This window comes from Cicer arietinum, chromosome 4 (genome assembly GCF_000331145.2).
Source record: "Cicer arietinum cultivar CDC Frontier isolate Library 1 chromosome 4, Cicar.CDCFrontier_v2.0, whole genome shotgun sequence".
Classification (NCBI taxonomy): Eukaryota; Viridiplantae; Streptophyta; class Magnoliopsida; order Fabales; family Fabaceae; genus Cicer; species Cicer arietinum.
In genome coordinates, this window is record NC_021163.2 from 15026116 (window position 1) to 15042955 (window position 16840).

At 29.2% G+C, this 16840-nt stretch overlaps 3 protein-coding genes across 3 annotated transcripts in view; all 3 read right to left on the reverse strand.

Moving 5' to 3' along the window:
- LOC101491444 (uncharacterized) overlaps positions 1-871 on the reverse strand; it is a 2003-nt gene extending 1132 nt beyond the window's left edge. Inside the window, 2 exon segments of the mRNA XM_012714757.3 lie at positions 1-5; positions 7-871. The exon segment at positions 1-5 is cut by the window's left edge and continues 1132 nt beyond it. Of these exon segments, the coding sequence (XP_012570211.1) occupies positions 1-5; positions 7-743 (742 nt within the window). The 5' untranslated portion in view covers positions 744-871.
- Positions 872-8553: 7682 nt separating this feature from the next.
- On the reverse strand, positions 8554-10932 carry LOC101491756 (uncharacterized). The gene is made up of 5 exons (XM_004496918.4): positions 10509-10932; positions 10296-10378; positions 9792-10155; positions 9456-9668; positions 8554-9096 (listed from the first exon to the last, which is right to left on the reverse strand). Exons 1-5 carry the CDS (start codon positions 10689-10691, stop codon positions 8758-8760), a joined length of 1182 nt encoding a protein of 393 aa, XP_004496975.1. The 5' UTR covers positions 10692-10932; the 3' UTR covers positions 8554-8757.
- Positions 10933-11537: 605 nt separating this feature from the next.
- LOC101492311 (beta-glucuronosyltransferase GlcAT14A) lies at positions 11538-16018 on the reverse strand. Its single transcript, XM_004496919.3, has 4 exons — positions 15087-16018; positions 13161-13236; positions 12951-13066; positions 11538-12500 (listed from the first exon to the last, which is right to left on the reverse strand). The coding sequence occupies exons 1-4, from the start codon at positions 15568-15570 to the stop codon at positions 11986-11988; spliced, it is 1191 nt and encodes a 396-aa protein (XP_004496976.1). The 5' UTR covers positions 15571-16018; the 3' UTR covers positions 11538-11985.
- Positions 16019-16840: the final 822 nt, after the last annotated feature.

The following is a 16840-nucleotide window of genomic DNA, read 5'->3' on the forward strand; positions in this document are numbered from 1 at the left end:
CATCATTTTAATAAAATAGTGTAGGACTTGAGATTAGGCTCTAAATTCCACTGCCGCATTTTATCAAACAGTTCTTGAGCTTTCTCAACATGTAACTTTGACTTACACAAAACATCAATTAACTTATTGAAATCAGTTATTTGAGGCTTCAATCCGTATTTTTCCATCCTCTCAAACGTTTTCAATGCTTCCTTAACGATTCTAGCTCTAACATATCTACGAGCAATGAGGGAAAAAGTGTCGCCATTAAGCAAGTTTCGTTTTTTCATTTCATCCACCAAATTCCAAATCATCTTGAACTGTTTGATCTTACCAAGTGCTTCAATCAAAACATGGAAACTCTCTGTGGTGTGGTTGAACCCCTTTTGTTTCTCTGCCCAACGGAAGAACGAAAGAGCGAGAATTCCGGCATTGCTGAGCCTGTTTAAGACATCAACCACCAGGTCATGTGAAATCTCCACCGAAAGGTTGGCGAGAGAGGCGTCGAGGGTTGAATCGGGTGTGGTGGATAAGATTTTGCAGATTGTTTCGGCATGTGGGTTGGTGTTGTTGGGTTTAATAACACGCGATGTGTGAAATGTGAAAAAGTGTAATTTGAGAGAGCCATATGGGTTTTGGATTAGTTGAATGGTGGGTGTGGAATAATAATGTTGGTTAAAATTTGAAGTTGGTGAGAGTGTTAAAGAAGATTTTGAGAGTGAAACAAGAACGGGGAATCTTGTGAATGATCGTGAGAGTGCCATTGTTTGATGAAAGTGCAGTGCAGTGCAGTGTTTGGGTTATTATCGTATCACCTATGAAACCTGCGAAACGCCAACCTGCATCTGCAACTTTTACGTGTTGTCAAAACTAGGTCAATTATTTTAATTTCATAAACCATGATTTGGTACTTAGTATGGTTTAAAAAATATATAATAATATAACTTATAAAATGTGCCAAAAGGAAGTGATTGAATGGAGAACGGAAAATGATAATCATATTCATGTAATTTTTAATTTGATGTAAATTTAACGAATTTTTGATGTAATTTCTAACTTATATAAAATGTTATAAAGTCAGTGTCGTTTTGCTTTAAAAGAATTAATATTTTATGAATGACACTTATTTTGCAAGTTGCAACGGACTAGTAATTCACAAAGACAAAAGAAAGATTGAAGGATTTTAGTTTTACAAGTAGTAATTCAATTGAATGCTTTTATACTTCACCCTTTGACTCGTCAATGGTGTTGAGATACACGTACAATAAAAACGTTGAATTTGTATTATTATTAAACTCATATTTTTCATGTGTTTGTATTTATATAATATTAGTGAGTAACTCATGCGTTGCACGGAAATAAATAAATAAATTATTCTATTAATTTATATATATTAATTTTCATAAATTTTATTGATATTGATATTAAATATATAAATTGACTTTTATTGTCAATTTATTCTCATGCAATAAAAATAAATAATTTACATTAAAAAAAATATATAATCGTAAACTAAATTTTCTCTCCATGACAATTTTGGTCGTACAATTTCGTTGTACAAAATATTTGGGTCTCGGCATATGATTTTCAATCATTTTTGGACCGTCAATGTTAGTGACCAAACTTATGACTCGAACACCACTCTTTAATCTTAATGTCTTGATTTTTAATTCTCCAAATAATTTTGTTTTCTTTCAAAAAACTTATTATAAAATAATACTTGTAACTTTAAACAAACAAAAACAATGATTATTGAAAAATTAAATAATTAGATTAGATGAAATTAAATAATAAACTTTTATTTTTATTATTTAACATAGTATGTTACTTATATGAAATACATGATATTTAACAATTCATATAAATTTTTATTTAAAAAGTAAATCAGTTCATCTCACTTTCAAAAGATATATACTAAAATATTTTATTTTTTAAAATACTCACTAATTCATATTCTCATAATAATTAAATCGTATTCGTCTTTTAAGACATTTTCATTAAATTTACGAATGTTAAGATTTTACTTATAATATGTTAGAGACTATTTATAATAAAGTAAATTTAGAAATTATATGGTGTCTAAGAGAGTCATTTTTTATATAGACCTGCAAGAGTTTCATAATCAAAATTAAGTCAAGTGAAACAGAATATGTGCCGTACGTGGTAGTATTTCGATGAAGTGAAACAGAATAGGACATTTTGGTATTATTTTTTTTTTTTGAAGTGGAGCATTTTGATATTATAATTAAAAAAAGAAAAGATATTTTAATAAAAAAACCCAAATTTTCAACCAATCAAATTAGTTTTAAAAAAATGATATTAGAAAAATATATAACACATTAATAAAATTTTAATTACTAACTTTGAAATATTAATTAATATAAGATTTATTATTTATTAAAAATGTCTTTTTAAATATTTTTAATTTTAAACTAATCATATTATTAATTTAATGAAATACTTCAATTAATTTATAGGTTATAAACTACACCACCTCTCTCTATTTATAACATTTTCTATACTCAAAATTTATAGAATATAAAATATTGGTGTACCATAGGATCTTGAATCCTTTTTCATAATCAGGTGACTTTTGAACACAAAAAAATATATTTGTTTCAAAATGAATATTATTTTTTATTTTTAATATATGTACTTTTTAATTATTAGTATGAGCACTAAAATAGTTTAACATTAGATTTTTTTTATAGTAAAAAATCAACTATTAATAATTATTTAATAAAATAGTTATTTTTTTTAGGCTAAATTACATTTGTGGTCCTTTAACTTAATTTCAGGTAAAGTTTTAGTCCTTTATCTTTTTTTTTCCCGATTTAGTCCTTTATTCCTAAAAATATCAAATAAAGTATGAAAATATGAGTTTATTTGAAGATTTGCGTTACGAAATTGATGAAATTTGCATTATATTGAAGAATATAATTAAATTTATAAGTTTTGATTGAAATTTTTTTTGAATTTTTGTATAAAAAAAGATATCATTGTTGAAATTTTAAAATATAAAATATCAAATTGCCACTTAAAATTAAAATAAATGACCAAGTCGGGAAAAAAAAAAGATAAATGACTAAAACGTTACCTGAAATTAAGTTAAGGGACCACGAATGTAATTTAGCCTTTTTTTTAATTGTGATTCTTTTAAATAGGTGTGTAGAAAATCTTAAATAATATTATTGTTAAACGAATTGAATAATATCAAACATCCACTAGTTTATTAGTTATAAACGACTATTAGTTTTTAATCAATTTATCATAGTATCATTACTTCCCAGTCCCAAAATATTACTCTAGTTTATTAGTTATGCCCATTCATAAATATTTTATGCATAATTTTAATATAATATATTTCACTTCTTTAAGTTATACATTTTATATAATATATATGAAATGATCGTACAATTTAATTATTATGAAAGATAAAAAGTAATTTTCTTTTCTTTTTCTTAAAAAGAAAAACCAAAAAAACAACAAACACACAAATTTTCAACTTTCAAGACAAGGGCTTTTAGAGCTAAATGACATGCATTAGATTGTTTTTACATCAAAGATTTTACAAAAAAAAAAAAGTGAGATATTTTATTTGTACATAATATATTATATATAATTCTGCTTTTATAAATAAAAATAAAAATAGACAAAAAAAATTATGGGTGGTATCACAAGTTAATGTTCATACTTAGATATGAAAATAAGATGAAAGCAACAACAATAGACAAAGATAATGAAAAATTCAATTTGATTTATAACCAACCACAAATATCTTATCTTTATGCGTTACACAAGGATATATAACTAAATGTTGATCTTTATTTACAAGAGGATAAATAACCATAATCGAAAACTAATTTTCATGTGTTCCATGAGGATAAATAATTATAATCAATAGTTGATATTGAGTGTAAATAACCATAACCAATGTTAAATCTTTATGTGTTACATGAAATATGCTCATGTATTACACAAAAATGTAAAACTATAACCAAAGACTATTTATTTATGTATTTTCTAAAGATGTAAGGTTAACTAAAGATTGTTTCTTTATGTGTTTCATGAAGATAAAATGCTAAAAAAAATTACATAATTTTGTTTACATGAAACATACTCATGTTTGGATGAAGGAGATAAAAAATTACAACAAGAAGCCTCAAGATATTCAATCAAAGAGGAGAATGAATACATAAAGATACAAAATTAAAGATGCGGTCTTATTCAAGAAAAATATTTAGTCAAGGAGGAGAGTTGAAAATAATATGTCTAAATAAATTTAAAATATTTTATTTAGATTTATATTTAAATATATTAGAAATTTAGAATAAGATATGATATATAATTATTCTATGTATTTATAATATGTTTAGATTTGTTCTTTATTTTAGGGATATGATGTATTTTTGTAAAAACTAACTCTATATATATAAAGAACGATTAATAAAAAAAATTATGATATGAGATTTTTCACACATAAATAATAAAATTCTTCATATATTAAATTACATATAAGTTTATTTCCGTAAATACAAACAACGACAAAAAATCATCAATTTTAAAATTATTAGTTGACATGACAAAATCATAGCTTCTCATTACATGATAATATAAAAGTATTTTAAAGTGTCATTGAATACATATAAAATCCAATTATTTTGTTATATTTGATAAAATTGTTTATCATTTTCTTATAATACAATTAACTATTTATTATTTTACTATGTCCATATTATAAGATTATATTTTATAAAAGGATTATGTAGTTTCATATTTCATTTCTATTTTTCTTTCAACGATAAATAATTAAAGGTATTATTCACATTAGAAATCTACTTGTGCCATGCCCAGGTTACTCGTGCTAAATTTTAACTTATGCTAATTTTTCATTTTTATAATGTAAAAACAATCATTTGTAAAACATGGATATGAATGTTACAATAAAAAGTTAAGATTAATCATTGAAATTTGTGTAAATAACTTTTTTATGGTAACAATTATATTTCCTATAAAAAACGCAACAATTATCTTTTGTAGCAAACAGAAACGTGCATATTTTACATTGCAGAGTATGTACGCACCGGTGAATTATATTTGAGAAATAATTTTTGTGCACGAAAATTGGTAAGAAATTAAAACAATTATACAGTAATGCATATTTAGTTAAAAAAGATGGACTACATGTCATATAATAAATCTTTTAAATTTGTTTAAAAAATTTAAATAATATTTTTTTATCATTATAATTATTACATCAAATTTTGATATTTTTATCAAATATTCAACTTTTAGTAGGTTATACATATTAATCTTATTTAGTTGTTTTACATATTTGAATATATTATTATCACTACGCGAAAAATGGTATTTTACAGCGTTTTTTTAAGCCATTTACAGCGCTTTTTCAAAAAATTAAGCGCCGTAGTATCCAGCGCTGTAAAAAGATACAACAGCGCTCTTTAAAATAAAAAAAAAAAACGCTGTAAATCTCTTCTAAAAACGCGCTGCTTGTTGTATTAGTTTTACGGCGCTTTTTAAAAAAAGCGCTGTAATATGCATTCCTTTATTTTAATTAGATCTCTTTCTGGGATTATAACAACAATCTCCTTCATAAATCGTAATATACAGTATCCGCAGTCTATGTTGTTAGTTTGACGAGAGCACTATAAAATAAAACATATAAGTCAATAAATATTTGTGGATTGATTGTTAATGAAATTTTAAAGTCATACATTTCAAACCTTTATCAGAATCCATGTGATTTATTTGATTTTTGCTTCGACACTGTAGCACCCATTTGAGCTCAGAAAACTTGTAAAATACTATCAAATAAATGTGATTATTAGCATTAACAAACACATTATATATATATATATATATATATATATATATATATATAAATAAATGAATAAATGAATACAACACCTGAAGAGTGCGAAGAAATACGTAGAGTTCATAAGGTTACAGTTTTGTTTAAGAAGAAACAGTGAAAATGCGCAGAAATACGAACGGTTCGTAGGACAGAGTAGGGTTCTCATTGAGAAGAGTATGTAATAATGTTCGTATGGATAGTAACAAATATGGAGATGATTTGCAATGGAGATGGTTAACAATATGGTTCGTAGGACATTAGGGTTCGCAATGAGAAGGATAATGAAGAGGAGAAGGACACTGAAGTGTAGTGAAGTTTATGTAATAAAGAGGAAACTGAAGCGATTTACTGTTATATTTTATTTTTTAAAAGCCTATTACAGCGCTTTTTTTAAAAAGCGCTGTAAAAGACCTCTAAAAGCCTATTACAACGCTTTTTTTAAAAAGCGCTGTAAAAGACCTTCTTATAGTAATTTTTTTAAAGCCTATTACAGCGCTTTTTTTAAAAAGCGCTGTAAAAGACCTTCTTATAGTAATTTTTTTAAAGCCTATTACAGCGCTTTTTTTAAAAAGCGCTGTAAAAGACCTTCTTATAGTAATTTTTTTAAAGCCTATTACAGCGCTTTTTTTAAAAAGCGCTGTAAAAGACCTTCTTATTTTATTTTTTAAAAGCATATTACAGCGCTTTTTTTAAAAAGTGCTGTAAAAGACCTTCTTATTTTATTTTTTAAAAGCCTATTACAGCGCTTTTTTTAAAAAGCGCTGTAAAATACCTTCTTATTTTATTTTTTAAAAGCCTATTACAGCGCTTTTTTTAAAAAGCGCTGTAAAAGACCTCTTTATTTTACTTTTTAAAAGCCTATTACAGCGCTTTTTAAAAGCGCTGTAAAAGACCTTCTTATTTTATTTTTTAAAAGCATATTACAGCGCTTTTTTTAAAAAGTGCTGTAAAAGACCTTCTTATTTTATTTTTTAAAAGCCTATTACAGCGCTTTTTTTAAAGAGCGCTGTAAAAGACCTCCTTATTTTACTTTTTAAAAGCCTATTACAGCGCTTTTTGTAAAAAGCGCTGTAAAATACCTTCTTATTTTATTTTTTAAAAGCCTATTACAGCGCTTTTTTTAAAGAGCGCTGTAAAAGACCTCCTTATTTTACTTTTTGAAAGTTTATTACAGCGCTTTTTTACAGACTTTTTAAAGCGCTTGTCCAAAAGCGCTGTAAAAGACCTCCTTATTTTTTTTTTAAAAACCTTTTTACAGCGCTTTTCCAAAAAGCGCTCTAATAGGTCCTTTAATTATGTGAAATCAAAGTCTTTTACAACACTTTTTTTATAGCGCTTGTCAAAAAAGCGCTGTTGTATCCTCCGTTATTTTTAAAATATCATACAACAGCGCTTGTATTTAATAAGCGCTATAAAAGACGCGCTATAAAATGTCATTTTTGGCGTAGTGTATTAAATAGAATCGAAGTAGGATGTATATAAAGTCACATTCTTCGAAATGTCATATTAAATATTAAAATAGAACTAAATTTTATTGACATATTTACTCGTTAATCTATTTAGAGATATTTTTGATTACTTATTAAAAAATGTTAAAATAAATTAGACTTTTAAATAGGTTAATATGTCATACCATATGTCTGTCATGAGTCAAGTTTAAACTTTAAATTTTTTGCCGGCCTCATGTATAACAAAATCTAACTCAATTTAACCTATTCTCACTCCTATCTCTCCTCTACTGTATTTACTAAAAAAATTATGCATAATATTATTGTTCTATTGAACTTACATCTCAATCTATCATATATTAAAAAGACACTAAATACATCAGTTGTGTCACTAAGAATATAATCTTTTCTTACTAAAGTGAATTTTTTTAATCGCGTCATACAATAAACAACCAAAATAGATATAAACTTCGAGAGAAAAAATATTTGAAGTAATTTTCTAATTAGTACTTTTTGGATGTTGTCCTTTAAAGAGAATTAAATTGAAATTACATGTATGAATGACACTTATTTTGCAACGGACTAGTAATTCACAAAGACAAGAAAGATTGAAGGATTTTGGTTTTATAAGTACTTGTGGAGGAATAAAAATAATTTACATAGTCAATTGAATGTTTCGATGCTTCACCCTTGAACTCATCAATGGTGTTGAGTTACGCGTACAATAAAAAATGTTGAATTTATACTATCATTAAACTCTTATTTTTCATAAACTATATTAATTTTAATAAAATCAAATTTCTTTAAAAATATTATTCAAACTAAATGGCAAATATTTTAATGTTTGGAACGAATATTATTTTATCTCATAATCTATTCAAATTATCCCACAAACACATTTAATTTAGAATCCGTTGCCCATTTATCTCTCTATAAAAAAAGTTTAGACCTCTCATTTGTACACAAATTGTTAATGTAAAACTCTTTTGATCTAATCAAAAAAATTAAATAAATTAATAATAGTATTAAATTTGTGGATTATAAATATTTCTTTTACAATTTTATAATTCAAAAGAAAGAATTAATTAATGTTTTTAATATAGTATTTTTTTAATCAATTTCCTTATAGCCTTTATTATTGATTGCAAAAATATATATAAATCAATCGGAGATAAGTTAATGAAAAAAAAAATTAATACGGTTGAAAATTAATAAAAACTATTATAAATAAAGACAAAATTCTCAAGAGGGTGAGGGAATATAAAGTAGACTTTACTAATTCTCCATGAAATTAAGGTTCAAAGGCTAATTTTCAGCAACCGGCCACTAAAAATTTAGCCTATATTTACAACATTTTACAATAAAAATTTACCTCTTTGATTGCAATGTCCCAACGACATTCGTTAGCGGTCTCCTTAAACAAAAAGCAACCAATTTTTCTAACAAAATATGTTGTTAAGATGTTTCATGTAGCTGCTTTGTCCAGTCAAAATGTTCCCACTCTTTAGAAAAGCTAGCAACAGCTTGCTTTTGCACCTCCACTGTCTCGTATCTCCGACGTCTATGCATGTCTTCCTCGGCCAAATGAAGCATGCCTCTAATGACATTCAAGCCAAGACTACTCTTAAACTCCTTTTCATCATCGATAACATGAACAAAACCTTTGTTTAGACCAAATTCTACATGAAAATATGGGAAGTGCTCCGGAATTGAATTGCGCAAACCCTTTTGACTCGTATCAATGAGTTTTTTAGCGTTGTGTTGGCTCCACTCATCTTCTGCTTCATCAATTGCCTGCGATTGAAGTCAATTTAAAACAGCCGGTGAGTAGAACGAAAAGTGCAATCAACAACCAAGCATCATTTTAACAAACATGTTCAGATTCTGGAGGTTTGCTTTTAAGTTTTACTCATCACGTGTTCACACCCATCCAAAGAACATATAAAATAAGGGTTGTGCAAATAAACTTATAAGCTGAATGGAACTACACCCGAAAAATACATAATTCCAGCATCTTTCCACAAGCATGATTCACACAATTCAAGTCATCTAACCTAAAGTGTACACAGTTATATACATATCAATTATTCACACAAGCATAATCATACCCCTTCACATAACACAATAATCTAACAAGAATTTTGATATCTGACCTTCTTAAAGTATAAAGGAGCCTCTTTAGCAATATCTTGGGGTAAAGGAATGCACTCAACCATACAATGGCGCCGTTGTTGTGCCAATTCCATCACAGTTTCAAGAAATACTACTTCCTTATCTTGCTTTGCAAACATCATAATAAGGCATTTCTTGAAGTTTCGAATTTCTACCCACACATTATCATCCACGGTTCTTGTAGCCGGTTCATGCTGCCATATTAATGATAAATAAAAGTTGCAAATGTATGAGTCAGTGAAATAAAAATAAAATGAAGTTCTGTTCTTAAAGTTGACATTTAAAGGAATACTAATGGTAGTATAAATTAAACTCACCGGAATAGGTAGAATACAACAATGACCAGGCACCACCGGTTGCCACTGTGGTAACATAAGATATGTGAAATTTGCGATGGACACAACAAGATGCATAGGTCGATTTGGATTCTCTAAACAAAAGAGGCAACGTTCTTTCTGGGTCAAGAATCGATTTGCATTCATCTTTTTTTGAATATTCCTCGAGTCATCACCTCCTGACTTCTTTCTCCTCTTTCTGTTTTGACCATCTTCAAAGTCGTATTCATTATCTGCCTGAGTAGAAACCTTAAATTGCTTGTTCTGCATTATATTACAAGCAAGATGCATATCAGCATCATACTCTCCTTTCTTTTGTTCAGCAGATATCCTTTGCATAGCATACCTTGAATAAAGTAAAATGTCATTGTCAAAATCATAGGTTAAGAGTTTATGAGTTTACAAAGAAATATAAGCAAGAAAAACAAAGACAATAAGTTGGACTATGTTTTGTTTCAATACACGAAATTCAAGATAGAAAAATACCTTCTAGAACTTCCCTCAGTTCTTGATCTAGTTGTATGATCTTCTTGGTTTCCCTCCTTTGTGTTTAATACCTTTGCTTCTTCCTGCCCACCAAAACAAGAACAAAAAGCGTACAATTGAATCAAAATAATCATGAAGCTAGAAGGATATGCTTTTTGTAGACAATATATTGAGAGATAGAGACACGGTCTAGAAAAGAGCGCGAAGCCTTACCAACAGTTTCTGAGCTTCTTCATTCTTTCCTTTCAAACGAAGTTGCATAGCCTTTGCTGCCAACTGGTTTGCACTCATCTTATTCTTCACTACTACATTTCTTTCACCAGTTGTGTTTACATCTGAAGAAACCTTTTGCTTTTTTCGCCAAGATAAAGAATCTTGAACTTTAGGTACTTCCATTTTAGAATCTTGTGAATTTCCTTTTCGGATAGTCGTCTTATCAGAATCTTGTGAATTTTTTTGGTTAGCCCTCTCTGTCTACTTTTTATAGCACGTAGATGAGCCGAGCTGGGCCAGCTGCTTTCAATGCAACAGATGCAGTCAACTCACCAAGAGATTCCCACCTTTCTCCCACAGCGCGGTTGTTGTGATTCGTGAATCTGATTCTGGAGGAGAGAGAGGAAGGCTGGAAGAGAGATAAAAAAAAAGAAAACTAAATTTAACTTAAAGATTTTTGTAATTTTATATATAATATTTGTTGGGCCGCGGCCCACCTTTGTCCTCTTAATCTCCGAACTCCTCCCCTTTATTTATATATATATTTGGTAAAGGAGGGCTATAATTATTAGAAGATTTTATTTAAAATGTATAGATTTCGTTTAACAATTTTTTTCAATCAATAGTAAAATTAACTCATTTAATCTTTCTTGTAACATAGTTGATCTTAGATAAGATTTAAAAAAATAATTCTAAATTTTTCCAAAAAATCATATTTTTTAATATTTTTTCAAAAAACTAAATTTAAAAATTTTTTTAAGAAAAAAAATCTCAAAGTTAATAAAATATTGAGACTTATAAATCCCAGAACCTTATGAAATAATGGACCGAAACTTCAAAAAATTATTTTCTTAGTAGCTTAATAAAAAGTTTTTTAACAGGACCTTAAAGTTTGAAATTTTTTTTGAAGCTCTAGTAACTATAGATTTGGAAGTTACTTAGATGTTGGTTATAGAAGTTACTCATTCTGTTAGTTGGGACTAAAAGTCACTAATAATATAACTTATAAAATGTGCCAAAAGGAAGTGATTGAATGGAGAATGGAAAATGATAATCATATTCATAATCCAAAAAGAATGAGCTAGCTATCCTGCTCGAATCGTCCAAAATCTCTATGGTAAGTAACCATGAGAGACATATAGAACATACAATATCTATGAAAATGAAAGCACGAGGAAGGAATATCCTCCCACTGATTCAAGGCATTGAAGGATCCACCATAAATATCAAGCCTCCAAAACAATACATCCACCCTCCAAGGTTCATCAAAATGCATTTCTCTCCCCCTTTTCCAACTCTCAATCGTTGTTTCTTATGCACATAAGTCCCTCCTTCAAGATTGATATTACACTTTGGTGACCAAAGAATGTGTTTCTCCTTTTTATCAATAATAAATGGCAGCTTCTACTGGTCAGTGCAATAAACTGCACAACTTCCTACAATGGTTTTCTATTCTTAGTACTGTCTATGATATTGATCACTGGCACTGATTCGTCTGTGCGGTCCAATCATCAAGAAGACTAGAAACAGACGCTTCCAGCTTCTTAGCCTGAGGACCTGGCTTCAGAATATTGACATCACCCCACTGCGAGCACGGATCCACCCACCAGCTCCTCCGTCCAGAACACCACGCACCTGGTGCAGCTCGATTGTGACCCCGTTGGAGAATTTTTTCGTCGATCATATCCAACACAGGGTTATTGACCTCGAACTTTCTTGCAAAAGCTGCTCCACTTTCTGCCATCATATCATAAACAGATGAATTAAGGAAGAGAGGTTCCATCTTCGGAGGATTGTCCCAGATCATATATCGCAAATCCCCATTTACTGTTGTGTTCTTAAATTCTGGTGCATTGCAAATGACTGAGTGAAAGTAGCCTTCTTGAGATAACTTAACATTTGTAAAATACATCAGTAGTGTTCGCGGTAGATTATCCCAACCGAAAATGCAGAACTCCAGAAAGGGTCGGCTCAAGATTACCCATGGTGAACCTGCATGTCATGAAAAGCATTCAATATTAAAAAGAAAGAAAGAAAAGGTTTAAATGTGATTTGATCCCTACAAATATACGCTTTTTAGTCTTAGTACTTTTTTGTTTTTGTTTTTTGTGCTTGCAAATACTCCACATTTTGCTTTTGGGCCTTGTTTTGTTTTAGTCTCTGCAAAATTTGTTCATATTGTAATTGATCTCTATAATATGTGTGCATTATTTATTTTAGTCCTTGTGTAGCTCATACTGGAAGGATTAAAATCAAATATTCTATATTATAGGTTACTAAAAACATATGTAAAAAACGCGGTATATTTGCAAAGACTGAACAATTCTTTTACATGGACTAATAGCAAAACACGGTATATTTGCAGGGACCAACATATTTAAACAAAATAAAAGAATCATAGGCATTGATGTGTTGCACTAACAGCATGGGAGAAAAATTTACCAGTGAAGAGTTTGAATGCATCAGGTGTTGTCCTCTTCTCTGTAGCTTGAAAAGTTTTACTTTTCCTTGCTAAATATGTTCCTGGGTCAACTACAATAGGCTGGAATCTGTCACTCCTGCATCAGCAATTGAATATATATAAACAAATAATCAAGGACCAATAAATAAACGCCACAAAGTAGAAGTTAGATTTAGCAGTGGTTTTCATACTCTTTCCATCCGAGGTCACCGGTGTGATCAATGAAATTGAGGTCTCTATTTACAGAGGAGAAAACGTGGGATAGATCTGATAAACAAGACAAGCACAATATGAGCACAAACATTAGAGAAGGTTTTAGGAAAGTAGCCGACATCAAACTGAGATTTTTAAATATGGATGAGACGTGAGATGTATAAGGATCTTACAACAAGCAGAATTCAATGAATAAATTTCACAACAATATGAGGACTTACTCACACATAATAACTTTTAAAACAAAGAGTGTAAATGTTCTTGTACTACAACATATATAAAATAGATGCCAAGTTCTACAGTCATCTGAGGAATACCAATGTTCAGTGTTTACTTAATTGACAAGGCGTGCCACAACTCCAAAAACCAATGCAGATTAGAATGTTGCTCATTGCCAATCTATAGACTGGTGAAAATATGTGGCCAACCTCAACAAGCTTTTGTGTCAACCAGCCACAACGGCTCAGCACAGTTATTATGAAGCAAAATCTGAAGGAATGAGCAGCACAGTTGTGAAGTGAGAGAGTGGGAAAGTGATGGAGGAGAAAGAAGAATAGAGGGCAGGGAACAAAGGAGCCAAAGAAGAGAAGAGAAAGAGTTGATTTGGAATGATTTTTTTGAAATGAGAGTGGATGCCAGATATTGGTTTTGTTTATTTTTTGGGGAGATAACTATCAATTAAACATAACAAAGTTGAAAACAGGAAAAAAAGTCAACAGAGGTACATACATGATCAACAAGGACCATGTTGTTTTCACAATTTAAAGTGAAAATATAATAGATAATAGTTAGCCCCAAAACAACTCAACTTCCATTATCCCTGCCCCATCCATTCATACCCACACTTGACACTACTCTATCTTTTCTGATTTGTCTACTCTTCCACCCCAAGATTCAAAGTTACTACCAATCATATTTTTTTATATTCATGATAACTTTTTCAACTTATACACTATTTGTGGCACTTCAGCATGCTAAACAAATATCCGCTAGTCACCAATTAGTCAGACTATTTACTAATTTACCACTTGAATCTTTTCATTGCCCCCTCTTAACTATTTCCTTAGGTTCTTAGCTTCACCTCTTGACTGCTACCGCACATTCCATTTGTATGGACAGCAAATGATGTGAATAACATGTCTTTTAACCATAGTGTCCTATACAAACTCAAATTACTCAATATTATAGTCTAAATCATGATCAGTATCTAGTAAACTGTAAAATTTATTTGCAAAACCAAAATAGAAATAGAAAGTACCACGTGGGCAGGGCATATTTTAATCAAACTGTAGCAACCAATCCAGTGTTATAACACCCAGACATTTCAGTATAATTCATAAAGTACAGACCTTTCTGGATTCAAAATTAAAAAAGTAAATCTGAAAATACGAGAGCTTACAGAAACTCAGAAAATATCATGTTTTTACATTCAAGCTGATCACATCAAATCATTATTGATAAGAAATCATTTCCCCATAATGCAGGAATCAGGATAAGTGAAATGCAGAACTGGCATGTTTGGAGCAAGATTATTTGATTTGAACACTAATTATAATTCTAAGGTATCACATTTCCAGTTAATTCTGCATTTCAAAATTCCTAAAACAATCTAACCTGATCAAGAAAATGGTGAATAAAAAGGAACAAAAACTTAAATAGAAACAAAGCTCCTAAACAGTGGTAAAAACTTTCCAATGATATATATATATATATATACACCACCACACACAAAACAACCATAACATTAAATAGCCAAGCTCATTACTAGTTTATGTGTGAAAATATCACTACATGATCAAATTTACATTCACACCACACTCATCTTTGTATTTAGAAACATCACAAATCAAACAAAAGGCACAAATTTCACAAAACAAACAAAGAAAAAACCAAAATTGGCATACCGTCCTGTGTAATGAGAGGATAGTCACGTGCACTCAAAGTGATAAACCAATTCCAGCCACTATCCAATTTAAGCATAATGGCAGCAGCACGTAGAGTGATAGCAACATTGGATGAACCCAAATAAGTGATCCAATCAGCCTTACCAACCACATCAACATTCCCAAAAGCTCGAATCGCCGGAACAGAACTAACAGAATCAGCCAAACTCTGTCTCTCTTCATTCCTAGCATCCATTCCAATATGAAGCAAATAACGGTTCCTTGGATGGTAAATTGCCAACAACAAACGAAAGATCTGGTCTTTATCACCATGTCCACCAGAGATAAAGTATGCAAAAGCAGGAGGGTAGTGAGAACCATGTTGAACTTGAGAAGGAAAAGGCTTTTGAGAACTTAAGGAAGAGAAAGAAGACATTAACAGAAGCATTAAGGATAAAACTGCTGCACTGAATAGCGTGAAAAGCCATTTTTTCTCAGCTCCCATAACTGCTTTTCACTATGTTGGTATTGGGGCATAGAAAGAACACAAAAGGGATTTTGAGAACTGGGTATTGCTAAAGTTTTGATTTTGAAACTCTTCGTGTTAATGGGTCGTCGAAGAAGATCTTGGATTTTTCTTCGTACATCGAAGCAATAGAGAAATAAAATAAAATAAAAAAATGGAAAAACTGAAAACCCAGATCAGAAAGTTCCAAAATATCGCTCCGGAATTGTTGTTTCGCAGTAATTGAATGCGAGAAAGACAAAGTAAGAAAGTGAGATTGGTTGAGAGGGGTCTAGGGTTTTTGTTGTTGTTAGATTGGTTGTTACAGAAGAAAATGGAGATCACGGAATCGTATTTTTCTTCTTCTCTTTCTTATGTTCTCATCATGGTTATTGATTTGAAGTCAAATTTCAGGTTTTTTTTTTTAGCAAGACAACAAATATAATAATTAAATTTAAATTAAACAAAAAGATGCTGACATACCCTAGAAGAAAAGTAATGCACTCTGGCAAATAAAAAATTGCAGAAGTATATACATGCAGGAAGTATAAATAATCATTTTGCTCCTGAATAATATGTAATACATTATTATGGCTATAATCTTAAATTAATCAAAATTACAAAATCATGCTTTTGGTTAGTTCTTTCGGTTAAATGTTATTTTGTTAATCAGTTTAATTTATTAAATTATTAATAAAAAATGCATTCAATTATATTTATTTTTAACTTTAATATATTGAATAACTGTAAATATAAAATTAATTTAATAACTGAAGTGAATGAATTAAAGAGTTGATAGATAAAGAGATTGAAGTTTATAATATATTTTTAACAATACTAACACGATGAGTATTTTAAAAATACTAAAATTATTATTAGTCTAAATTGTGGTGCTTTTATTTAGATGACTTTAATTTAAATATTTATGGTCTATTTAACAACTCTAATAAGATAGTTTATTTATAGTTTATATAGGTTATAAACTTATTTAGTAATATTCATTTAACTATGAATTTATAGGTTTTTTTATTATTTATAATTTATTTATTATATTTTTTAAAATAAATTGCTTATATCAGTAAACACTTTTAAATAAATTATTGATAATAATTTAAAATAAAAGAACTAACTAAATAAATAATTTAAAATAATTTATTTATTATTATTTAAAATAAACAAACTAGTTAAGTAAATAAAAAATATACGAGATTAATAAATTTTAAATTATTAAAATTTAAATATTTTTAAACATTAATTAATATTAATTTTA